A 26,785-nucleotide genomic window follows, 5' to 3' on the forward strand; every position below is an offset into this window, starting at 1 on the left:
ATTTCTCCTTTGTTCTTGTCCTTGAGCCACTGATGCAATGTATGGCTGTTGAACTGCAATGCTCCTTTCAAGCCTCCTTTACACTGAATCTGCATGATGGTATGAGAGCTCCTGACTACCTCGATGAGTCCCACACAGTCACCAATAGACAAACAACCATAAGGCAACATCCTGAAAGATGAAGGTTTTTTTTTAAAGTTAAGTTTTAAGACAGCAAGCAACAGGTACGTTTGATAACCCTTATCAAGTGTCACCTGTCACTTACTTTAGGATATGAAAACCTGTTTTAATGTTTTATAGCTGTATTAACACTAGTCTTGTGGAAAAAATGTACCAGATATTAGTACAGTAACATGCCAGCCTCTGTGTCCACCAATGTCATTCTTCAGTTTTATATCAGGACAAAAGGCTGAGGCAAAAGTTTAGTAAGGTGTTCCTGGAGGCCTTAGGGAATACACTGGAAAAACCCTTTAAAAGGCATTCAGCATAATTTAATAAGATCAATTCAATGATATTCAAAGTGAATTATTAGAGACAGAATCTATGCATTCAGAAAATATTTGTTAAGATTCCATGGGTTACTGTAAGCAAGTAGCAGGTAATACTTTGTACAAAAAACCAGCACAGGACCTTCAAAATGAGTTTCTTAATAGTATCTGACCATATTACAAATTCTAAACTGGACTCTACAGTCAACAAGACTGATGTTACCCACATGTTAGTGAACTGTAAATGGATATTTATTAATAGACTCTTCAAAGAAAATCATAAAATCAACTTTTTGTAATCCACAGGACTACAAAGTGAAACTCAAAAGATGATATTAATTCAAACACTGCTGAACATGAGGGGAGATGAAGGGTGGCTATAAGGGCTGAAGGGCAGCGGTGAGGGGAGATCATGAAGGGAGAGGAAGGGCAACCATCAGGGAAGATCATGAAGGGAAAGGAGGGGCAGCCATCAGGGAAGATCATGAGGGGAGAGGAGCAGCAGCCATGAGGGGAGACTGTGAGGGGAAAGGAGGGACGGCCATGAGGGGAGATTGTGAGGGGAGAGCAAGGGCAGTTGTGGGAAGTGAGGGGTGGCCATGAGGGGTAAGGGGCAGTCATGAGGAAAGATGATGAGGGGAGAAGCAGGGGCAGCCATGGGGTGTGAGGGGTGGCCATGGTGAGTAAGGGCAGCAGCTAAACACTGTGGGGCACTAATGGGGCTAGATGAGAGATGTCTGTGAGTGGGTATCATGAGGGGCAGCCATAAGAGGAGATCTTTGGGAGAGGTAAGTTTGCCCTTAGTGATATGGTTTAGTGGTGGGTTTGGCATTCCTGGGTAACAGTTGGACTTGGTGATCTTAAAGGTCTTTTTCAACCTAGTTGATTCTATGATTCTATGATCTGAGTAGCCCATTTTTCTCTTTACAAGTAAAATAAATTAATTCCATTGCCTTGCCTTTCACAGGTCTCTTTCCTCACCCTTCCTTTAAAATTTGTATTTCTTCTGTTATGCTCAAAACACTTTATCTGCAAAAAATAAGTCAAAACCAGTCCTTTGTTCAAAGACTGAAAGAAACATGGCCATTACCATGTTCAACATCTTCTGTTAAAATATTTGGGAGTGACGGTCATGTACCTAAAAGCAGCCTCTTTCTCTCCTAAAGTTTCCTTTCTGGAGTGAAAGTGTCACACCTATAGAGTAAACCAGCCTTTTAGGAACACTGGGGTATCACAGGTTCTTAGTGATGCCATGGCAGGAAAAAAAAACCAACGCTTTGTATTAGACCTAAGAATCCAAGAGGCACCACTGCAATGCACAGCCAGTAGCAGAGCTGGTTGCTGGTGTTGCTGTGGAGGTGGGCTTCTCCTTTATGGATTAACAGCACTTTAATTGCAGTTACTACAAAAACATTTATACCTAATTACACTTGCATTTTTAGATAAAAATCTGATTTGAAAGCCAAAGGAAAACATTGCAACCCATCTATTTTCTTAAAGACTGTTAGACTGTCTGTACCATAGAGAGATACAGTTTAATGGCCTTAGTGGGATAAGTTGCAATTTCTAGATCGTCAAAAGATTTTATTTTTGTCCATTAGTGTAATCTGCAGCTTGCTCAAGATTCAGGGCTCATCAGCTGCCTCATGCTGCATGCTCATTTCAGTCTTTCAGTACAGCACATGGATAGTTGCAATTTTTCTGATTTTTTTTAGATCAGCCTGTCGCATCACGCTTCTTCCACTTCTCTTCTAGACCTTCATGCCACCTGTTTAAAGAATAATGGTGGCAAGAGGTGCAAGAGATGTATTTATGCAGGTTTCCATAACTGGCACTCTGCAAACCATTCTTAGACAAAGCCATAATTCTGTTCCTCATTACAGTACTAGAGCACAATAGTTTCCCAGATACATTAAAGATGATGTAGACCAGTAGGTTCTTTTATCTAGGTAATGAGAAAATGAGAACTGGGGGTGCAAAGAACATACTTTGTTTGACAGTGCAGAGGCAGCCCTATTATGCCACCACCTAAAAAAAAAGAAATCTACCAAACAGCAAATGTGAATTTGGAGCATAACCTGTCTAGTATCAGTTTTCTAGAAGTAGAATAGTTTATACTGAATGGCATTCTGCAGAAGTTACTGTACTCACAGACTATTTAAAGGTGGAGAAGCTGTACATGTATCAAAACTGGGTAATACCTACTTTGTGTACTGAAATGAAGATACCCACTACAAAGAGTCATCACTCAACTGGGCTGCAAGTTTGGCAACTTGTTCAAAGCAAATCCTACACATACAAATTAGCATACCATAGCCTGGCTACTGTGTGTGTTAGCTCTTGTATCCATTCCTGTATGTATACCCCTCACACCCACCTGAATGAGACTCAAGTATTTTTCAAATGCAATCTTATCTCTAGAGAATTCAGTAGTTTAGTTAACTGAAGGTCACTAAAAAAATTGAAAATTGCTCTTACATGTACAACATGCCTACTTACAGCATTTATTACCCTTGGGAAAACAGGAGCAATCTCTGGTAACAAACTAATGCAAAAACCATTAAGAACAGTATTGCTTGAGAATGACCTCTAACACTTACCGAAGATCCAGACCCTGATTTTGCCAGATGTTTTCCATAATTCTAATTATCTGAAGTGTCAGCATGTCCTGACGCAAGTCTGGAATAGTCAAATACATAAAGATTTGCAAATACATGGAGAATGCAAATTTTATGACACCAGAACACTTTGTTACATCTTAACTTTTCCCCTCAAAGTATGCCTAAAGGAAATGAGGCTTGCAGAGTTCAGTGTAGTTTTTTTTCTTTGAATAGAGAGAAACGTGTTAAGTAGTTGAGAGTGAATATAAATTTATGGTGGCAACGTCAAAGCTGTTTAAAAAATATACACTAAAATCATGACAATGGAATGACAGATTACACTTCTGTAATATCCTGGAAGACATTTTCAAGTAATAAGTACAAAGTATTGAAATAGAACCATGTTCCACCTCAACAGACTGAGCAGCTTGGAACCTACAAAATTTGCACAACTCTTACTTGTACATGCTTAATTTTTCTGGAAAACTGCTTTCCTCCCCCTCCTTCCCCCCCCCCCCCCCGCATTTTATATACATAGCAAAAAATACTGAACAGTAGCTTAGGAAAATAAACAGATATGTAGCTGTTGGATTATACTTGCTTTTCCTTACCGTCTCCATTTTTAAAGATTATCTCATTGTTCTGAAATAACAATTCAGACATAATATCTGGGTTTTCCCAGTTCAACCACAGTGGCCTTTTTGCAGACGACATTATCCTGCACTCCTCAAGCCTAAAAAAGGAGGTAAGATTTCTATGAAATAGGCACGTACAGATTTTCATTTAATATTTCCATAACATTAAGTTCTCCCTGTTTTCATCAAACTCTTTGAAACAGTATCAAATTAAAGATGCACGGGTAACTGACAATCAACCACTTTTACTTTCAGCTTCAAACTTAAATTAATAAGTGCAATGTTACCCATTTGCTAAGCCCAACAGAAGAGCCGGCTGTATCGTAATTTCCCTTTGGCAGTGTGTGTTCCTTACAAATGGAAAAAGGTCTGCGCTTCCTGTCACCTTAAAGGAACAGCTGTCATGTTGTTCCCTAAATTGGTAAACCATTAGACTGAATCTACTCCACTTTTCATGAGTTATTCTGCTACAATTTTTTTTCAGTGAACCTTGAAGATACTAGCATTTTTCAGTATGTTAACATTTAATATTGTTAATGTTAACATTACTAAGCATTTACTTAAATATCTAGATAAAATTAAAAACTGAATACAATACCGAAGATTTCCCAGTTGATGTGCAGGATTAAGAGGAGAGATAAAACCCTGTAAAGCATCCATAAAATCTGGCCGCCTCATTTGTTCAACAAGAAACTTCATCTGTACCTGATAAATAATCACATTCAGGTTTTGATAACACTAATTATATGTAAGCGAAAGTAAGTTTCAGATTTTTAGCTGTTTTTAAAGCATAGTTTTGCGCAGTTCCAGTGTAAGCAACTCTACTTGGCCACATACTATACAAATTGAAACCCTTAAATCTATTGCCTTAAGAGGTAGACAATGGCAATGCACATAGAAAATATAGCAGCTTCTAGAATAACATACTATATACTCAAGTTATCTTTAATACTTTTCTAGTTAATCAATTAATACACAGTTCAGAGTAATTCCTGTGACTCAACAGCAATAGTCTAGGGATGCAGACATAATACCTTCTGGGTCTCATCTTTTTTTTCCTGCTTGAGAATATCAGTGAGGTTAATCAACTTCTCCATAGCCTCCACCTGCCTGCTCAGATGTTTTAGGTACATTCCACACGCCCGACAATAGGACTCCAGAAGTAAACCAAACCTCTGACTTACAGTTTTATTGTGCATTTCAGACCTACACAGAGAGGAAGAACAGTTATAGCTTAAAGACAAGATCACTTAGAGGTGCCAAAAATGAAGCTATAGCTGTAACATCATCCCAATGACACATCTTACCGAGAGCTGCTTATAGAGCCATCCTTTTCAGGTAAATAACTTCTATTAATCTCCCACAGCTCATCTCATTTTGACTAGACTGATCCAACTTCAGTACCTTTTACAACTAATTCGGCACAGAATTCATAGGCTTTTCCCCCAATTCTTTCTTCATTTTTCTGTCCTCTCTACCACTATTCCTTGCCTTTATTCAAAACCCATGCTTCCCAGAAACTCAAGCTTTCAATTCACATTCCAGGTTTCCTTGCCAAGAGCAAAGCTAATCTGCCTAAATAAGACAAGGAGAAAATGAAACAATCCCAGGCTCTGCTCCCTCAAGTTTCTTTGTTCTTACCTCCTCTCATTCTTTGCAGCTCTTAAATACATCCCTCAAGTTAATCAGACAATTTATTCCATTATCTTTGATGATTACCGAGGGAAACAGAAAACAAAGCATAACAAAGATTCCTTGCTTCTTCTATTTCTGTGTCTGATCACACTGTCTTAGAACAGCATTTTTAGGTGAGACCTAGCTACAATCCATTATACTGTAGGCTGATCTATGCTCAGCCTTCTCAACACCAGGAGTTACAAAAGCCCTCGTAGCACTTAGTAAGGAAGAACATAGATATTTAAGCTATCAAGCTATATAAAGTCTTTAATAAGCATGTACAAAGAATTATTTTTTCAAAGCCTTATCTGGTCAAATTGGGTGTCTCTCTTTAGACCTCAACTATTTGTAAAATTTTCTGGAAGACTGGTGAGTGATAAAAAAAATGAAGTTCAAACAGCAGTAATCTGTCAAGGTTGTAAATAGTTGACAGGATAGGAGGCCTCCAGCAATCGGACTACCCTGCTTTCAGCATAATTATCATTATGTAAAAAGAAGTAGAAGACTAAGTATCTATTATTAACTAGCTTTTGAAACTGCAAAGGATGACTCCTATTACCAAACTCTACACTCAAACTTTTAACCAATGTGAAACAAACTAAGTGGTAATATTTTCCTTAAAAAAAAAAAAAAATACATTTTAGTATGCCAAGCCTTTAGAACAATAAATTGTTTACAGCTAATAGGAACCCCACTACCCCTTAACATATTAAGCTTACTTTAAATGCCAGAAGAAGAAGTGTCCTATCCTTTGATTGGTCAGTGCCTTCTTGAGTAAAAATCTCACAAGCTGATTATCCAAGTACTGTTCATATTTTAGAACCTAGTTAAGGATAAAGAGAATGAAAATAATCTGCTGCAGTTACTTCTATGAATAAAATACAGATTAAAGGAAGAAATCTATGTTTTACATGAATTTCTGTAGACTGACTGATTTCGTATTAATACTTGCATGTGTTTGAATTTGAACAGTATTTACTAACAGTGCATTGGCTGCCTGTTTCAGGAACTTACCATCTGATGCTCCCTTCACTATTACAAAATATTTTGGCCTCAACTAGCTTGGAATTTTGAGAAGATGCTTCTGCTCATACTTTCCCATATGTTAGAACAGCTGAAAGAGCTGCCTGTTCCAGCTGGTAGAACAGTTCTGCATCTCTGTAAAATCCTGGCATTTAGTATCAACATGCAAAACCCCAGCACTACAGAAAATTAACTACATTTAATCTCCTCCTCCTAAATAATCCACAATAGAAACATACTGTTGATGACCTCTTTTTCACACCACCTTAACTTTTGTTGTATTTTAAGCCTCTGTGATTATTAGATATACACAAGACATCAAGTGTACCAAAATATGTCATATACCTGTACTAGCTGGATTAAGTACTGAGACAGTTTGTCATCTGTCAAGTACTTCTCTAGACACCGAACTGCAAAAGCTCGCACCATTGGATCTGGATAATTACAGTCCAGAAGCTCCATTGCTTGCTCTGGCTTGATTGGAGGCCAATCTTTTACCAAACAGTACATCTGTGGACAAGAAGTCCAAGCACGTTACACATTTGCATTGATTACAAAGAAGCTGTAATACACAGCTACTAGAAGGTATTGTCAGACATGAACTGCATCCGAGTAGAAGCTATTTACTTCCCAGCCCTCTCTCAATAAACAATTTGGTATTAGTTGCCAGCTGACGTTTTATCCACTATAAACACAATGAAAACAAAACTTCACATACAACTAATTGACAAATCAGCAACATAACAGGGATTCAGGTAATGCCACAAGAGGAAATTTTAAGACTCAGACTGAGCTAAAGAACAAAAACTACAAACTGGTCTGATCCATCAAATATAATGGCAACTTGGACAGGTTTTCATTCAACGTATTATGCACATGTAACATGTTTTAAACTTCCAGAACTTTCCCTAAATACCGTATTTTAAAGCTTCTTCAAAACTTAAAATTTCTTCAGTGCTATATGTTACCTGGGCCACTTCATCTCTAGAATTCCATTTAACAGACAGAAGTAATTTGGGCAGAATTTCTGGAGTATTCACGCAATAGTGTCTGCGAAAGAGAAAAAAGGTGTATGTACAAATTGCCCTTTTTGCTTTGATAACCATCTACTACGTTCCCCTCAGTCTTGCACATTTTCTTCCTTTGTCAGCAGAAGACAATCAATACCATATGGTGGTGTTAGGATCCATGCATGAAAGTAAGACTGCAGTAATGGGGAAAATGTAAACTAATTCAACAACTTATTTTTCCCCATGGGCTTATGAATTAAGACACACAATTCAGAATGCTTTAAAAGCCTTTTCTAAAACACTAACCCAACAATACAGAGCACAGAAAAGGGAGCAAAATCCAAGACAGTCATGACAAATTTGGAGTGAATGGGGTAAAGCTGATTGTGCCAACAAGGGCTTTTCTTTAGTTTAGTTTTTGGTTTTAAATACCTGTGGCTCCAGAGGAAGTCCTTCTCTTGCTCAGTGATTTCAGACAAAGGATCTCGTGTACATATAGCTCGAAGTTGCTCCTTGTCACTTTCTCTTAATTCATTATCTCTAGCTATTCTGTTACTCTGCAGAGAGAAAGCAGTCCATTAACCCTCCACAAATTTCCTTCTGTTGCCATACAACATACATTAAGTACTTTAAGAGCACTTAACACAACACTTACAGCCTATGTCATGCAATATTATCTTGTTTTGTTGTAACTGAGGACTTAAAAACAGAGATGAAAGACTAGGCCTTTGATTTCTACAACCACTTTTAGCCACTACTGGGACAAGAAGAGTGATATTTCAACTAAGTCAGCTGTGTGGAGAAATAGCAGCAGTTGCATCTGATGAAAAACATATTGCAGCATGAAATGAAACTGGTCATTTCTATCTCCAGTTTTGAGATTAGCTAGAAGCTGCTGAAAGGAGTGAAAAAGAGACAGAACTGGAAAAACGGAATATGGGGTGTGAAGCTAGGTAAACAAAAGTCAGAATGCTGTAGGAAAGCCAGAGTAACAGGAGGACTGGAAAACATTAACCAGAATTAGTATAATATATTTCCCAAAGAGTACAGAAAACAGAACTGGTATATGTTGAAATTAATTTTATATATTCATTAGAACCAGCTTAGACCAATGGCAGAGGTATTGAAACTACTACTATGAGATATTTCACATCTCATATGGGAAGTTCAGTTTTTTTCTCCTATACTTTCCATTTCTCAGTTCACTTAATGTGGATTTTTTTTTTTTTTTTATAAAGCAACATATGAAGTGATGCAGTTTGAGGTTTCAGCTACACAATCAACTGCACTGCAAAAAAAAAAAAATCTGAAGAAGCTTATATTACTGTGTTCAGTACAAAATACAAGTGTAATAAACAAGATTGACACTTAAGATGAAGTTATCCCAACAATTCCACAAGAATTGAAGTTTTTCATAGTGAACTCATGTTTTCACATCTGCATGATACCTACCACTACAAAAGAATAAGATCAACACTCTTCCAAATTCAAAATGTTTAAATTGTAGAACCACAGTATTTGGCCTCTTATTCTGCTTTTTCCCTAGGCAATTTCTACTCAGCACATTAAACAAGATAACAAACAAGAATGAAGCGAGCTTTGTCTGCCAGTTGTGGTAATGGAAGTTGTCAACTGGCTGAACTAGTACTCTGAAACACAAATACCCACATGGCTTTTACAGAAGGTCTTTACAATTCATCTAGCTTTAAAAAAGATGAAGAACAATCTGAAATTTCCAGGTAAGAGATCAAGGCATCCTTTAAAAGGTGAAGTGGTGTTTTCTAAGAATACGCACAAATACAGACACAGTTGTCAGGTTATACCACATGATATCTATTTCAGACTGAAAGTTCTTTATTTTATATTTATCTTTAATTACATAAAGTATGTGTTCTCATGATGGGTTCACTACTACTATGTGGGAATATCCTGGCCTTCAATGTTACATTCATCAATATTAAGGTCTCATAGGATTTTTAGCATCTTGCCCTGTTAGTAGTATGATAGTGCAAGATCTTGAACTAGTAGTGTGATCTAGTGCAAGAACATGCACCAACATGGTTTTTTTTTTTTTATTATCATTCTGAAGCACATGGATTGGACTTAAAAGGGGGGGGAGAAATTATTCAGGACTACACTCAATGTGGTATGGGAAAATTTTTAGAACACATTTTTAAATATTATGGTATTGGATATAGTGAAAGTAGTTAAGAGAGTCATTCTGCAAGGAAGTTATTGGATAAGTGACTTAATCACCCTATTCCTGACATAAGATCAAATAGTTCATATTGTTCAATAGAACAAGTAATTGCACATATTCATCTTTATTCTGAAAGAGTCATCCTAAATAGTAAGTGAAAGTCAAAAAAGTATAAAATGTACCTGCATAGTGGGTCAGAAAGATCATAGTTTAGGTCAAGCCCAGAAGGAAAATGCATTTATCCTGTTGCGGTCAACACCAAAAACTTGAATTCTATGAATTGTGGGACAGTAAATTAGATTTCATATTTGAAAATTCTTTCATATTTGAGATATTAATGGACCTATAAATGATCTCTTATCAATATGTATTAATTGATTGTAAATGCAGTGTAATGCATTTCAAGCTTACACAAGAAATTTATGCTCTTTGTATCATAATAAAAACATTTAGCTAGAAATCATACCTCAGTGACTGCTTTGCTGATTTTGACCATTTCAGACAAGCATTTTTTACTTCCTTCAGATATGGACAAAGCTACACAGTAATCAAGTATCCAATTTTCAAATGAGTAACAACATGCTGCAGTTTAAGTCCCTAAATATAGTTAATATTACAAACAGCTATGAATATGCACAGTACATAAGAGGATTTTGGCAGACCACAAGAAGAGTTGAAAGAAAAGCAGCGTGAATGAGAAAGTGAGACCAAAGCAGTGATATACTGATTGTTTCCCTGTCAACTTACTGATGTAAATAGGCTCTCTCCATATTTAACCACTGTGACCACCTTCTACAATATTGTAAGGATTATCACAAAAAAGACAATAATTTGAGACTTTATTTGACCTTGTATTTTAAGATGATCATTAATTCATTACTTTGTCACTGAAGTGAGAGCTTATTCTCCTCACCATTTTCTGGTTTTGCATACAGATCATATTATCATAGAAAACAACAAGTTGAGCATATATAAGGGCAGGTAATAAGCTGTGTTACAGCTAAGGAATGTTATTTACGAAGGAGCTAGCTGTTCTTAAACATTTATTAAGAGCCCCTCAGCACTGCTCAGTTACAATATATATCATAAGCAGATATACCACTCTATGATGGACTTCCTGTGGTGCCTCAAGAGAAATAAATGCCTACAACTCTTTTCAAGATATGTTGAGATGAGACTGTTGTAAGTATCACTAGAATTCCCAAACTGGAAGCTTACACCTACGCACTTTTTGGCACAGCAAAACTTTCCACCCTGGGACTCTTCTTCACCCAGACCACAAAGTTTTCTTGGGGAAATTCTCAAGTCTTTGAACCAGCCTCCAAAATAAAATGTAAAACATACCAAGTAATTTCACAGCCTTGTCTTTGAATACATAGTATTTTTAGCTTTACTGACTTTCTTTTTTCTCCTTCTAATCATCCAAAAAGTGCTCCTAAGAAAGTGCCAAACATCACCAAAAAGCCAACTATCAATGTGCAGGTTCTCTTCAAGGAAGAGGGGAGATTAAGGGCTACACTCATGTATGCCAGTCAATTCCCTCAAAATTCCCTGTACTTCTGGTCATAACTAACCCATCAAACAGCCAGTGAAGAGTTATAACCACCTTTGGGATACACAAGAACGTCTACCTATAAACACAGAACTGCAACAAATTAAAACAGCATCATTGAAGGAGAACTGCAACTTTTGAAAAGTTCAGGTAGTTTAGACATCTGCATTGGCAATATAAAAATGTCAAAATTGCTTTAACAGTTTGCACAGTAAAATAGTTACTCTTTTCAAGTGTTTTGGTTGGTCAGTGAAGCGTTAGGTCAGTTTAAAGGAGAATATATTACTCGCTTTGCCAAACAAAACAAAAAATTCATTTATTGATTTAAAGTCAGGATATAAGAAAAAAACCTCTTTGTTGCTAATATACTGAGTAAAATAAACAAAGTAGTAAATACTACTCTCATATTTTAGTAGCTAATCTCAGAAGGGGAGTTTGCCTTACCAGCCCCGCATAGCTGTAGTTAAACCCCAGTTCACGTGATATAGTCCAATTGGCATGCTCTTCAATCACTGTCATATCTGGAAACTTCACAGGATTGCTAAACCAATCAAATTCCAGCTCTAGACATGGAGTTTCCTATGTAAAGGGAATTGAAATTACTTTTTCTGTTGAATGATGCTAATTATAATATGACATATTTTGAACTACTAAGGAAGAAGCTGGCATGCAAATATTTACCTTATTTGGATTTGACCCAGTAACACCAATAGGATTTAACAAATCCTCCAGGCCATGAGGTACTGCCCAAAGATTCAAAGCCATTTTCCCAGATACAAGAGTGTCTGTGTAATCAAACATGTTTATATTTCCCCAAGCCAATGGACAGTGCTCCTTAAAGAGATTAAAAGATGTTTTTTAGTGTCATCTATTAATTACTGTAGAGTGAGTCAGGAGAAATAACATTTCCACCCCAAAGCAAGTTGCTACACTCCCAGATTAGCAGAAAAGCAGGTTGTGGAAGCTGTACCATACTTTTCTATGAATGACTGTCATGGCAGTCATTTTGCAAAATGATATCAAAACACTTTCAAACACATGCTAACTAACTTCTTCCCACATCAAAAGTAACTCAAGATGATGCAAAGTTTTTTTGACAAAGAGAGAATTTTTACCAAGGTCTGTAGTAATGTAATAAGGAGCAATAGTTTTAAACCCTCATACAGTAAGTTTAGATTGGACAAGTTTTTGTTTTCTTAATGATACGGGTGGTGAGACACTTATCATAAAAAGTGGGAACAGGTTGCCCAGAGAAGCTGTGGATTTCCCATCATTGGGAACACTGAAGGCCAAGATGGGTGAAGCTTTTCAGCAACCTGGTCTAGTGAAAGATATCCCTGCCATGGGCAGAGATCTTTAAAGGTCCCTTCCAACCCAAACACCCTACAATTCTGTAAGATTTGTAAATCTGATTGTAGACAAAAATAACTGTATAGTACCTGTGACAGTCAAATGCAGAATGTAATGACGCTGTGGCTACATCAGATGCCATACGCAGATTCTTAAAAATGACTATTTGAGATCTTGCATCAAATGCTAAAGCAATACAAGTTTTCTTTAAAGATCAACTCTAAATACAAGTATAAATATTGCCATTTTTAGTTAACAGGCAAGTAACATATGGGTTTAGAAACTTGAGTTTAAAGGCACTTGCACCTCAAAACACCAACAACTGATCTTTGAGCCTGGTGATACAGTATAGATGCTATTTACACTCTTGAACAGGTAAGCTTTTTTCCATGTTAACTTTCGACCACAAAATCAGTGGTAGTCTGAGTAAGGTACAAGAAAAGAAAATCCCTTTTTTTAAATCAGATTAAAATCAAATATTGTACTAAAACTTATTGCCAGCACAGCATTTATCAAGTATCTTCCCAAACTTGACTTCAGTTGCTTTTGTTCATTATTGTATTAAAGACATGAAGTTTTTTACCTCTTTTGCACCCTTCCGGCCTTTAACAGAACAGATAGAAAGGCACAGACGAGCAGCACGTGGAAGATCAAGAATGTACATGTCATACAATAGCCATTCGTTCCATCTATAAGATTTAAAAAGCAAAATAAAAGCAGGTTAAAGGACAGACAACTGTATTCAATCAAAGTCATACTAAAAAGGTATTTGTTATATTCCTACATAAAATATATACATGTACAAAAAGTACACTCTCGCACTGGAAAAGGGTACTCCTACATGCATTTGCCCACATTCCTTTTGGGAGTGGAAACTTCCCCAAATAGGCTCCTAGCACCAATACTGTTTAAAAAGTCATGGTAAGTTCAATTTCTGCAAACTTAGTAATAGGTTCATTCATTTTCACTCTTGCAAACCTACCAACTGCAACTGTCAGCGTAGGCATAACCTGAAGTAATGGATTTGCATATGTGCTATACTAATATAAGTTTTAGTTTGCAAAATATTTTTCACTTCAGGAAAAAAGCAAGTGGGAAAAAATGTGGCACAGCTTTCAGAATTCAACTGAACTACTGGAAAATAAAAAGATAACTTCAAGATGGGAATATAACAGAAATATGACACAAATCCAAACCAGTATTCTCAATACAAATATTATTCTATTTATAATAGTAATAAGTGCACAGATTGGTTCTACAGGAATATGTATTTTGCTTTTGTTAACTTCTCTAAGTAGACTTCTCAGCTGGTGGAACTGTGCTTTTGAAGAGGAACTTCCGAGTACTTTCTTTTCCTAAACCAATTGCTATGGTGAATTTTCTCAGTTGGAAAAGGCAGCAGATTCCAAAGACAGCATTAATTTTTCAATGTGTTTGCAGCTACTAAAAGCAGAGTTTTATAAAGAAATAACTGTCCAAACCCTGCTCCAAGAATTAAGAAATTAGCAGATAAATTTTAATTAACTTTTCTTATGTGTTCATTTCATAACACAGATTTGTGTGATTAAACCCATGCTTTCAAGCCATACCCATCATCACCTTTTCAAGAAGATTTTGTGTGCAAACCAGTCAAAATATCAGTTCAAGTATAGCTATATTTTGGGCAACCCAGAAGGAAAGCTATTTTTCAACAAGTATGCATATTAGTAAGCCCTCTATACAGCCTAATCATATTTATAGAAAAGAGACAAAAACAAGAGTTTCAAAATGTATTCATAAAGACATGAAGTCAGAAAGAAAATGCAAATCAATAATTACTTCTGAACACACACTTTGCATCTAATCCTAGCAGATGCTGAAATTTCACACCTCCTCAGTCAAAGTTACAGGAACATCTTTTAGATACTTGTTCTGAATATATTCTAAAAGTGCATATAAACTTCTTTAATTCACATGCACTTTTAAGTTCATGCATGTTATTTTTCCAGATAATATTGATGGTAGGTCAAATATCCTGAAAATAGTCAGCCCAGATCTGGAAGTCACTTCTGTGTTAACAAATGATACCCACCTCTCCACACTCGGTGGTTCTGCTTTAGAACACACCATGCAACCTCACTGAAACAGATCTCCAGGTTACATTACATCACATTGCCTTGTGCTCAAAGTAAAATCTGAACATGCAACTGGAACACCTGCTGTTGATCCACAGTGAAAAACAGCTCAGTTGCCCAGAGCTATGCTGATTTCACAGCGTAATTATATTGGCGTTTCAGTGGCAACTGTAATAGTTTCTTTACTGAACAGATGTGAGACAAAATACTTGTGTTTTAATTAAATTACTTCTGTTTATAAATATAGGGATATGTAAAAATTTTTTTATAAAGCTTCAGGTAAGGAATTCCCAGAAAGGAGCACTACTTAAATAATGGCTAAGACAAGCCTTTACTTCTTCAGTTATGATGCCCTGGAAGTCAGATTTTCAGCAGTCACTCAACTATTTAGTTTACCTGGGATTAGAACAAGGTACCCTTTGCGTATTCACATTGTCACACAGAGGTTCCCCTCCATGGTAGATACCTGTTCTTACATAGATCTGAAAAACAAATGTTGATATTAGTACTGCCTTTGAAATTTTACTATATTTTTTTTCAATCCTATCAACATAAGTACAATTATAACATATTATCCTTTCATTTTCATCACTTAAAAAGAAACAAAAAAAGAAATCTGAGAACCTAAAAGCTCCATCACTCCCCAACCCCAATTCTTTCATGCTCTGTAAGGTGGGAAGCACAGTATATAAACATACCCTTCTAGAAAAAAATGCTCTGGTCTTTTCCCTTTTCAATTGCAAAACTAGTTCTTTAAAAATGCAGTAATAACCTTGAAATGAACACCAAAGAAAACCCTTGAAATCATTCTCAATTCTTCCTACGTCAAGGCATAGTTAAAGACTGAACAAATTATGAGAGAGCATGCCAGGCTTGTAGTTCAATCGGATTGAACCCTACCTGCCTTGTCTTCTCGATCTCTCCACACCTCCCTTTTCAGAAACAAAGACAGCAGCACACTATCCAGCATCCCCTCATCAAAAGTATTGTTAATTACCGTAATACATTCTTAAACATAATTATTATTTAGAATAGAGATAACATAGGTTTTGTTTTTCTATTACATAGGTAGCTGAAGTGAACTATGCAAAAACTAAGTCCTACACCTGTCAGGCAGGATATTTATCTAAGTACTACACCTCACTTCTGAAGTAGTATAGAAAAGGTGTCAGATGCTAAAATATGGCTGTACTCTTCTTTTTTTTTTTAATGGAGCTGAGTACTTACATAACAGAGTGGTCTAATTTTCTAACATGTTAAATAACACTACTTTTCCAATATAAAAAGATGATAGAAAACTGAGGAAAGAAACTGTGAGTTGCCAAAAACCTGCACAGCATTTGCCTTACCTTGTCTATGTCTCTAATGTTCACATTTACATAGGTTGCACAGAGGATTCTTATTCTGAGAGCACTGTTTATAGTCCAGAGGGATTTGGCTGTAGCTTCTCCATTCATGTAGGGTGTAGCTGTAGAGATACGCCTGGAATAAGAAGGCATTGTAAAGGTGTCCAGTGGCAGCTGGGTATATAGGCTTTCCTTAGCCATCAGCATCAGATTGGGCATGCGACCAAGCATTATACAGCTTCTTATATACTGCAAGAAAACCAAACCAAAATTCATTACGTTTTCAAAGTTCATACTCTTGATCATCTATACCTAAAAATATTCAGGAAAATATAAAAGTAAAAGCATATTTAAAGAGCTTATCATTGTCCCTGTATGTACAACCTTTACAACATCCAACATCTTAAAAACATTGAGTAGGATTGCACAGCAGCACTTCGTACAGATTTTGAGATTTGAATAACATTTAAACAGTGGAAGGCTAAATTGGAAGAGCTAGAGAACAGAGCTGACAACATGATGAGAGGTTTCTTGTAGAGCTCCTTAGCTCCAGCACAGTGTAGCACAAATCAGACTGCTTCCAGATTAGAGCTTGAGCTGTTTTTCAATACCAAGTTGTTGTACTGACCTGGTGTGCAGAGCTAGTCACAGGCAGAAAGCACAAGGCAAATGGCAGACTGTCATTTTTGGTTCAGTTGTGCTTATTATCAGCACTGATGCTGACAGACTCCAGCAGCTGCAAGGCTGTATGTTGTCCATTCAGGATTGAGTGCTGAGAGCATTTAGTTTAGCAACAGTAACATAAAATACAATCCGTTCGGACAGGCCCAGCCCTGGAGCATAATTAGCAAGCTCTTTTGCAGCACAGTAAAGACATACCAGATACATCTGAAGAAACCATGGTAGATAAATAAGTCTGGTGTTTGATCTTTAGATGACTGTGCAATATTTTTCTGTATGCCTGCACTTGTTCCCCAGCTCCCATAGAACAGAGCTGCTTTTCCCATTAATCAGGACTCCCTATCCTCCTCCTCTCCCCCATTGCTCTGGAAAGCAGACTGTCAACCATTTTAGATGAAGGAATGGAAGCTGTTTATTACAACAATACATTCCTGAAAGAGGAAGCAGCAGCAGTCTGTCAGGAAATCTACAGGGTAACATTGTTGTCTGCTCCAGAGAAGGGGCTGCTCAGATGCTCTTCTGTCAGCAGTTCTGCCTCACACTCACAACACTAACAAAACCCAGAAAATGAAGGACAGCCAGCCACAAGGAAGACTTCAGAATAGTTTGCACAGTGCTGGAAGTTTATCACTCCTTTAATAAGATTTAAGAAAAAGGAAAAAAAAATACAAGTAACAGGCAAACAACTAGATTTTCTCCACCCCTAAAGGGGGAAGGAAGAAGATTCATAGTAGCAATGGTTGTCTCAATTTAACATCTGATTGAATTTCCTTTTGTATTGTATCAGCCCATTCAAGCATAAGTCACCTCTTACCACCAGAAACCTAGGATATTTCTGAGAGTACCTACCACTGTTTTGTCATTAATGTTAGCAGTAAACTACTTCATTCAAGGACAAAACACACTAGTGAGAAAAATTCTAGTTTAAATTACCTTTTCTCCCCCTCTCTCTTTTGAAGCACATACAGCAACAAATACGCACACTACTCACATGCATTAGCCAGTTACAGGAACATACACTTTCACTTACTATGTTTTGTATTAATGTAATGAAACAGAAAGCCAGTCATAAAATTGATCACTTTTCTGCATTACAAATTTGGATTACATTAGCGTAGTTCAAAATAAATCCATCATGTTACTCACCTTATACTGGCTCAGTGGATATTTTTCTAGCAAGTATTCATCACAGCCACACACTTTTAGAATGTATTTGCCTTGGTACTCCAAGACGCAAAGTTTCAGTTGTTCTGATGACAGCAACATACTTCGCGTTTTCTTCCTAATTGCTTCAGCAATAACTTGCTCAGGCACACAGTCATGATTGATTTTTAAGGTGTATTTCTGCTTATCATTGTTTGGTGAGACTATTACCCATATCACCACTATAATTTGCCCTAGGATAAATGTAAAATAATGTTAGGCCTATAATTTTCAGCGTAGTTTCAAACAAAACAAAACAAAAAACAACCCCAAACCCACAAAATAATCTTAAAAACCCAAACCAAACAATCTTTCATCCCTCCCCAACCCAGAGAATTGCTTGCAATATGAAAGATGTAGATGAGATTCATAGCTCAAACTGACAGTGGGTTTCTAATATGCAAGGAACTACACTCAGCTCATTTTTGACTCTACCGTAAATTCAAACATCTACTCCTTGAGGTTAAGTATACCTTAATTAACCAAATACTCTTGACTACTTAATCTTCAAGAAAACAGCAGTAACTTTTGTATTTGAGGACTGCAAGATAACTTAGTGATTTAGCACCATTTAATTCCAGATTTCTGAATGTCATAGAAAAAAAAAAAAAAAGCAAAGCCAACAAGTTCTTTCTGTCCATTAAAAAGAAAAAATCATCTCTATTTACCCATGGCATGCGGGCTGGAACTAGGTGATCTTTAAGGTCCCTTCCAAATCAAACTTTTCTATGATTCTATGAAGATTTAGTTGTCATAATAACAAAAATGTAGTTTTAAATGTTGTCGCCCTTTTGAAACTACATTCTATCAAGCAAGTTACTCTGAATAACTTAAGGTGTAAGATTGCTGAAGTCTACATAAAAGTGATTTACTGAAGTTACCTAGGTAACCACCTGTACTCTTACTTCAATCACTGAAAATAACCCTTTACTGTAAATATTTACCTTACCTTTATCTAGTTTATTGTATATATGTTTGGGTAGTTCAGGTGAAGACTCTACATTTGGAGGACAGACATACAATGCTCTACTATGCGGTGCATTGGCATCTCGAAGATCCACTGCTTCTTTACAAACATTAAGAATATTTCTTCTGAAGTCTTGTACTTCTGGATCCTTAACCATGTCAAATTCACAGACAGGCATTCCAATAGCAAAACCTACAGCATTAAAGCAGCATGAGGAAATAATTGTAACTGATAATTAAAGCTAAAGATTCTTTTCATCAGTGACACAAAAAGCATGCTTTAAGCAAAACACAACCTAAAATATTTGTGTTAACTACTGGCTTCTACTTTTATACATAATTGTTTTCTGTCTCTAAAGGAAAATAAAAGGTTCTAAAGTTAGTGCACTTAGCAGTCACAAAGGGTTGGAAAACAGGTGTACATTCACTGAAGGAAGATCCTTAAATCAGCACTCTCACAGCTAACGCTCCTCCTGGAGGAAAAGAATCACTAATAAATTTCCTCTGAAGTCAGCACGAAGTTTCTTAAGTGGACAAGAGAGGTCCGGTTTTTCTTCCTAAAATCCTAGCAGGATTACTGGTAGCTATTAGGACCATAATCAACTTTGCTTACAACTGAATGCCGGCTATTCAGTTTATTTTAATGAGCTACACTTTTAAAAAATGTGACAAGCACTCCAAGAGGCACCGAACTTAAGCTCTTTGGCACAGATTCATGCAGTAGGAGCACACTTCTCTCAGGTTCTCAGTCTCAGATGTAATTCCATTTACTTTAATAAGATTACTTGCATAAATAATTATTTATGCATGAATGTTCAAATGAAAACTTTCAACTGTCCTGTTGCATGGTTAGCTAACCAGTAAGTCCTGAACAGGTTAAGCTTTACAAAACAGAAGTAGTTTACGTACAATGAATTCATAACAATTAAATAATTTAACAATTAGAAGCACCCCAGAACAAGTATTTCCAGTTGACAAGTCTCTACCATTGCCATATACATCTGTTAGCAACTAAATGTGTGTGGATATGTTTGTCCCCTAACCCAGATACACTCACAAATACATACAAAGCAATGACATTACATGTGAATTAAACAGAATAGTAAAAAAATAGTTTAATTCACAGTTTATGAATGTCAGCTTTACTATGATCAGCATCCTTGGAAATCTGATGCAACAACTGATAGCTATGAAATGCAAACTGACAGATGCAAGTGACAAACACAGACCATTTCAACTCTTCATTCTGTATGTTGAAGAGGAAAATCCAGTTAAACAGATTAGCTATGTTTAAAGATAGTCTCACCTATTTCTCTATTGAGAATCTTTTCTTCTCTGTTACCTACTGGTTCAATAACTTTTAGAAAAGGCTGAAACAGTCGCAGGTCACAAAGTCTCCGTGTTTCATCAAAAAATTCTTCTCTTTCTGCTTCTTGTGTAACACTTACAAAAATATAAGATGATTCATCTTGAAGGAGCTGATAGAGAGGGTATTTTCTTGCTTCCTTAAAGAGTTCGTGTTTAATAGTTAGTAAGGTGGCCTCACGGAGGCATTCTAGAGTCACTATCATTCCATTTGGGAGAAGACACTCCACAAGGATCCGCGGTGGCATCAAGTGGATGCCCCATAGTTCACCAGATGATGGTCGTGGAGGCATTTTTAAGTCCCTAGATAACTTCGTACGGGAAGTTTTTCAAGCAGTGATTCATAGGCATAAACCTAAGTAAAAATAATATTTAAATATTAAAATTTAAAATATTAACATCACAAGGCACTTCAGATAAAATTATTCAAACACCACTTATAATTGTAGACAAATATTCATAGCTATAGTTTACATTCATAAGGAAGAGTACTTGATGAAACTGATTTCTAAGGAACATATATTTGATGTAAATATCTACTCAAAAGAGTTTGTAAAAAAAAAAAGCCAACATTCATATGGTCTCAAAAAAGATCATTTTTTTAACTGAATTTTATAATTTATAAGTAGAACACTTACATAGCATGGAGGATGAAAATGTCAAAGATTCACATTACAGCAAATTTTAAGCAGAACTCAAACCAAATTCTTCACATTTTTATTTTGGAATTATCACTATAAACTACTTACACCAGCAAAAACCCCATTTTTCCATGAATGAGACAGAAGAACTGAGTTCCATTAACACTCTTTGCTTGAACTTGTTTTATTTAGGATCAGTTCCCTGTTCTAGTTCCCTTTGGCAGCCACATTAATTTCTTTATGAAGCCAAAGGAAATGAGCGGAACACGTGTCTGACCTTCTAGCAGTGCTGCCTTATGCCAGCCTTGAGTAGGTACAAGAAAACTGTATCTGGACAAAGCAGAGAGGTCTTGTAGACCAGCAGCCAAGAGCAGATGCCAAATGAAGAGCAGAAGAACTAGGCAGGAACACAGTGATACTGCATCAGTAAACTCCCCTAATCACTACATAGTCTTCATTTCCTTAACCAGAGACAACATGTATGTATTTGTGAAAGAAATCCATCAGGAATTACTGAGTTTGATCAGGAAGTTTTCACACACAAACTGCTGGCATCCTGTGACAAAAGTGACTAACATTCCATGTTACAATGTATTTGCTTTTCATTGTTCTGAAGCCTGTTACTTTCACCTGATATCCCAGATATCTTGTAAAGAAACCAAGTTCCTTATCTTTGCATCCATTGCTCTTAATCTTATTGCAATCCATGAAGTCTTCCCCACTACCTCTTTTCCATAATAATCCCAGATTATTTAGCCCTCCTCTGCCCAAAAGTCTTTCTATATTTTTGTTAATTTTTGTCACCTTCTTTGTACCTCTTCCATATTTACCATGCCCTTTTTTGCATGATGCAAATGCAGATCGGGAACAACCATATCTCCAGGCCACATTCAAGGTACAAACTGAGCACACATTTACACAGTGACATATTTTTTACCGCTTTCCAAATAAGTAGTTGCTGCTCAGTGACAGTCAGAAAGGCAGGACATTTCTGCTGAACTGCATACTTAAATACTGCATATTTAAGCTCCCATTGCAGAATAATTTACCACAAAGTTACCATTATACATTAAGCAAATCTCAAACAGTGCATTACTTACACTTAGACAATAATTTCATTAACTTCAGCATGTACATTATGAGAGGATAATACCAACAGACCTGTAAAGAACAGTCCATTATCCATTATGCCTCCTCCATTAAGCAAGTGTCACGAAAACACATGGCTATACCAGACTATTATACTAAAGCCATTCTTAGTCACCTTTTTAGTCAAGAACCCTCTTAGGACTTCTGCTCTGCCTTAGTTTCTTTTTGTAGTAACAGAAAGGAGGAAAAAATCCAAATCAAAAGCTTCACATCTTTTCTGTTTCATCAACTTTCTGTAAGCTCTCACTGTGGAAAGACAATGAATGCTGTTTGCCCTTTGCTGAACAATTTTTAAAAATAGATAACGTATATATAAATAAAATTATAAATGTCTAAACATTGTCTGTATGTAAAAAAAAAAAATTATCCCCATTTCTGCACTTCTATGCCTTTGTGCTTATTTTCTGAATTTTTTTCCAAGTACATCCAGTACATGATTTTGCCCCATTTTGGTTCTTAAAAAAAACCCAAACGTTAGAATGAAAGTGTCTACTGCTTCTTAAGCAACTCTGAGTAGCAATAGGTTTGTCTTTATTAATCCCTCCTTTATAGTTGGATTTGGGGCTTTTAAAAACATCAACAAGAGTACTGAAGTGCCACTGCAAGTTTAGAAAAGTGCTGTTCCACCAACACTTCATGCATATTTACAAGGTCTTTGCAACTGACTTTTTTAACAAGAGCTTAAGCTGTTTAATTTTCCTCATTATTCTACTAGTTCTAGTGAGCGGAAACTGAAAGCTTCAAGCTGAAACTAAAAGTTCCAAGCACACTCACGGTGCATGTAAAGAGAAAAACTTAGAAAGCTTATCAATTACAAAACACTTCAAATGAACCCACATAACACCATTTAGAGTAACTTGGGAGAATTCTGAATTACTGATAACTATCCTCAGTTTACAGATAGAAAGAAATACACAAAGGATTAAATAGCATCTTTTTGATCAGGCAAAGCATGAACACAACTCCCTCTTAATTCTGCTGAATCACATGCTTATTTATATTTCTTAATTACAAGCATTGGCAGAAACACATTACTGTTAAGACATACACAGGCATAAAAAAAACCAGAACAACAAAACAAGAACATGCAGTCATAAGAACTTTTCTGTCCAGACATACAAACAATGATAATATAGATGGACCACAATCAAACTAAATATTCAGAACACAGACTAGTTTATACCATCAGTCTTTTAAGTTCAGTTCTACAATCCTGTTGAGGCTCCTCTGAACTGACAGTTTTAAGAACCCATCTTCTCCCTGCCCAAGGCATGTGTTCTCATTCTTCATCATGCTGGCATTGGAGCCAGCTCGTTACAGGGTCCAATGGATTAAAGTGGCAGAAAACTACTCCTCCTTTCTGGACTAGCTTCTGCTGTTTTAGCTGCCTTATTGAGTCAGATGAATGCCAAGGTCTGCACAGGAGAGTGAGCATGACTGCAGTAGTCCTGAGCTAGTTCAGCTCTAGGAATGTAGTCTGAGCCACTGCAAGTTCTTCCTCCATGCCCACCAATAATTGCAAACAAAAAAAAAACAGAGGCAGGACTAGGTGACATATGCGTGTATTAAATCCTTTTAGGCAAGTATCTTTTCAAAATAAATGTCAACCTTGGCTTTTTAAGTATTTCACACATTAAATGACAACTCAATACCACTCACTTAAAGACCTGTAAACGGTCCAAAACCTACAATCTTTTTAGAGCAACTGCAACAAAACAGCAGCTCTTGTTTTGAACTGGGGTACAGACATGCCGGAATGGTGCATATAGTCATTCTGTGTGCACATTCATTTTACTTGCATATGTAAGCACGCCTCCAGGGTTTAGATTTGGAAAGCAAAAATGTAAACAGAACTGTTCTGAAGTATCGTTGGCAGCTTGTGTTTCTGTGTACACTTTCAAACCTGGAAGGCTGCCTGGAATAAATAGAATCAATTATGTTCTTCGACAGTAGAAGGACTGTAAGAGAATTCAAGAGAAATGTTATTTAAATCCCACTAAGAGTACATGCAAACACTTCAAATAAATACTACACCACACCTACAATCCCATACTTTCCAAAACCACCTTAAACTGTTTTCCTCTGCCAAAAGCTCTGGGATACCTGGATTTGTACAAAGCATTTGACACTGTCCCATGCAACATCCACATTTCTAAATTGGTGAGACATGGTTGCACTCAAAGAGTGGCAATCAATGGCTTGATGTCCAGGTGGGGATCAGTGACAACTGTCATGCCTCAGGGGTTGGTACTGGGACCAGCACTCCTTGACATCTTTGCCAGCAATGCAAAGAGCGGGATCGAGCGTACCTTCACAAGTTTGCCAATTATGCCAAGCTGTGTGGTTACTTGGGAGTGCTGGTTTAACAAGAAGCTCAACATGACATGGCAATGTACGCTTGCAGCCCAAAAAGCCAACCCTATGCTGGGCTGCATCAAAATGAGCATAGCCAGCAGATCAAAGGAGGGGATTCTCTTCCTTTACTCCACTCATGATATCCCAACTGGATTACTGCATCGAGCTCTGAAGTCACCAACATGAGGGACCTATTTAAGCAAGTACAGAGGAGCCCACAAAGATGATCAGAGGGCTGGAGCACCTCTCCCAAGGCGACAGGCTGTGCAAGTTGGGCTTGTTCAGCCTGCAGAAGAGAAGGCTCCAGGGAGACCTTAGAGCAGCCTTCCAATACCTGAAGAGGGCCAGCAAGAAAGCTGGAGAGGGACCTTTTACAAGGGTATTTAGGGATAGAACAAAGGGGAATCAATTTAAAGAAGTAAGATCTATACTAGGTATTAGGCAGAAATTATTTGCTGGGAGTCGTGAGACCTGGAACAGGCTACCCAGAGAAGCTGTGGCAGCCCCATCCCTGGCAGTGTTCAAGGCCAGGCTGGATGGGGCTTTGAACAATCTGGTCTAGTGGAAAGTGTCCCTGCCCACAGAAGAGGGGGCTGGAACTAGGTGATCGCTAGGTTCCAACCCAAAACATACTATGATTCTGTGATACCACAAGATGATAAGAAAGGCTGAACTCAAAAAACACTCACTGATTAAATCCACATTCTTTTCAGCCTTCCTGATCCATTCAGCACATTCTCCATCACTAACATATTATATATTAAAACCGCAGTTAACTGATTTAACTGTTAACACAATTAACAGGCTTCTTACCCTGTTTTGTCAATTACCTCTGAGCATGTTCACCAAAGAGAGGAACTCCATCTAGCATTATAAAGCAGATAAAGACCCATAGTGAACATCTGTGGGCCAGTCCAGAGGGAAAAAAATTTATTCACTTTACCAGACATTGTTAAGGTTGTTGGTCATCAGCACAAGCACCTACAGTTACTGGTCAGGCTCTGCAAAAAGCAAATTCCTCCACCTATAATGTGCCAACTAGCAAGAAATCTAGCAAGCACAGAAGGAAGCAAGAAGCAGAAGTGTACTGCGCTGTAATGCTGCGTTACATGTATAACGTGTGGCATTGCTTATGTAAAGAGGTAAGCATTTCAGTGACTGAGAGCTGAATAATTTTGCATTGCTATAAACATCAGCTAGTGTTTCAAAATCAATTCAAAATGATAGACTAAACACTCAGTTTTATCAGTCTGTATCTGAAACTGAATTAGTCATTCAGTAAACTATAACAGTTTAACTGAAGTCTATTACTTTCTCCAGTCACAGCACAAATATCATTACATTGCTTTTAGAGGCAGGATGTAGCAACGTTTTATAATTTGATGTATCTTTGGTACCAAAGAGCTGCTCATGAGGATTTGTGTCTAGATTTGATTTCTCTTCCATGCAGAAGTTTACTCTAGACTCTTAGCATTACTTTAAGAAAGTGCCTTCTACTCAATAAACAATCTAGCTGTGCTTATAGATTTTGATTTACTGAGCACTCATGTAGGTTTTATAGTTTTCTTAATGCTCTATCAAACCAACAGTATCAGGCACAGGTATATCCCCAAATAAGCTTTTTTTTAAACTTCTGTGCAATTCCTGAAACAAAAGGGAGAGGGAGGACATAAAAAGATTCTTGGGACAAGAGTAACACTTTTCAGAATGAAAGATACACTGAAACTCTCTAAAGAGCAAAATGTTTTATTCTCATCTTCAGACACACTATGCATTCCAAAACTCACCATAAAGAAAACTGGGCAGAATTGCCTGTTTAATTTTGCTGCTGTCCAAACCTGCTGTGTGGTGACAGTAAGACTGCCCCAGACTAGATATCTTCAATACTGTACTTTTGTTCTTCCTGACTGCCAAGCTGGCAATTTGCCAAAATACAGGAAGTGGATATAAAGAGGTCTGAAATTGTCTTCTATGAAAACATTACTACACACAGATTTAAAAAGCAGAAATACTGCTTTGTTTAGAACAGAAACAGCAGACTCTTGTATTGCAGTTTTGTCATCTTATTTCTTATGTGTTACTGTCATTATTTCACAGAAAAGGCTCAGATACATGGAATTGCTTATCTGACCACAAACAGCAGCTCAACGGAAACAAACAGAAGGACTTAAGATGTGTTTTTGACAGTGTTAATAGCATTTAGCTTCCTTCTGAAACAGGCAAGTATTCCAAACACAATCTATTTTATTTGTAGTTTCCTACTTCTTCCCCCCTGCAAAACAGTGCTGAGTAGCTTTGTCTTCTTCTACACAGAGCAAAAAACCAAAAACATTACTGGTAGCATCCATAGAATTATAGTACAGCAAAAATACAAAATTACTCTTCCCTGTGAATATTAAATCTCAGTGGAAATTAGTGAAAAGAAATTTC

General features: G+C 37.0%; 1 protein-coding gene and 1 long non-coding RNA gene across 11 annotated transcripts in view; one reads left to right on the plus strand and one right to left on the minus strand.

Moving 5' to 3' along the window:
* PIK3CA (phosphatidylinositol-4,5-bisphosphate 3-kinase catalytic subunit alpha) overlaps nucleotides 1-26,785 on the minus strand; it is a 41,341-nt gene that overhangs the window by 3,847 nt on the left and 10,709 nt on the right. For 5 of the 10 annotated variants that reach the window (XM_057400453.1, XM_057400447.1, XM_057400452.1 and 2 more), the window contains 17 exons: nucleotides 20,152-20,565; nucleotides 18,829-19,038; nucleotides 17,823-18,073; nucleotides 15,999-16,244; nucleotides 15,046-15,131; nucleotides 13,119-13,224; nucleotides 11,867-12,019; nucleotides 11,630-11,764; nucleotides 7,866-7,990; nucleotides 7,392-7,473; nucleotides 6,769-6,933; nucleotides 6,120-6,223; nucleotides 4,758-4,929; nucleotides 4,322-4,428; nucleotides 3,700-3,821; nucleotides 3,089-3,167; nucleotides 1-171 (listed from right to left, as the gene is read on the minus strand). In XM_057400453.1, coding sequence (XP_057256436.1) covers nucleotides 1-171; nucleotides 3,089-3,167; nucleotides 3,700-3,821; nucleotides 4,322-4,428; nucleotides 4,758-4,929; nucleotides 6,120-6,223; nucleotides 6,769-6,933; nucleotides 7,392-7,473; nucleotides 7,866-7,990; nucleotides 11,630-11,764; nucleotides 11,867-12,019; nucleotides 13,119-13,224; nucleotides 15,046-15,131; nucleotides 15,999-16,244; nucleotides 17,823-18,073; nucleotides 18,829-19,038; nucleotides 20,152-20,503 — 2,666 coding nt within the window. In that variant the 5' untranslated portion in view covers nucleotides 20,504-20,565. Of the gene's footprint in view, nucleotides 172-3,088; nucleotides 3,168-3,699; nucleotides 3,822-4,321; nucleotides 4,429-4,757; nucleotides 4,930-6,119; nucleotides 6,224-6,768; nucleotides 6,934-7,391; nucleotides 7,474-7,865; nucleotides 7,991-11,629; nucleotides 11,765-11,866; nucleotides 12,020-13,118; nucleotides 13,225-15,045; nucleotides 15,132-15,998; nucleotides 16,245-17,822; nucleotides 18,074-18,828; nucleotides 19,039-20,151; nucleotides 20,566-22,115; nucleotides 22,247-25,832; nucleotides 26,123-26,142; nucleotides 26,512-26,785 lie in introns of those variants that run through there. The other 5 variants (XM_057400450.1, XM_057400454.1, XM_057400451.1 and 2 more) reach the window with 5 other exon arrangements.
* LOC130594528 (uncharacterized) lies at nucleotides 93-26,526 on the plus strand. The gene is made up of 3 exons (XR_008971108.1): nucleotides 93-224; nucleotides 4,928-5,061; nucleotides 26,453-26,526. It is a non-coding gene; the product is annotated as an uncharacterized LOC130594528 (long non-coding RNA).

This window comes from Pezoporus wallicus, unplaced genomic scaffold (genome assembly GCF_028554395.1).
Source record: "Pezoporus wallicus isolate ANWC-B61680 ecotype Strahan unplaced genomic scaffold, APGP_CSIRO_Pwel_v1 contig_6897, whole genome shotgun sequence".
NCBI lineage: Eukaryota > Metazoa > Chordata > Aves > Psittaciformes > Psittacidae > Pezoporus > Pezoporus wallicus.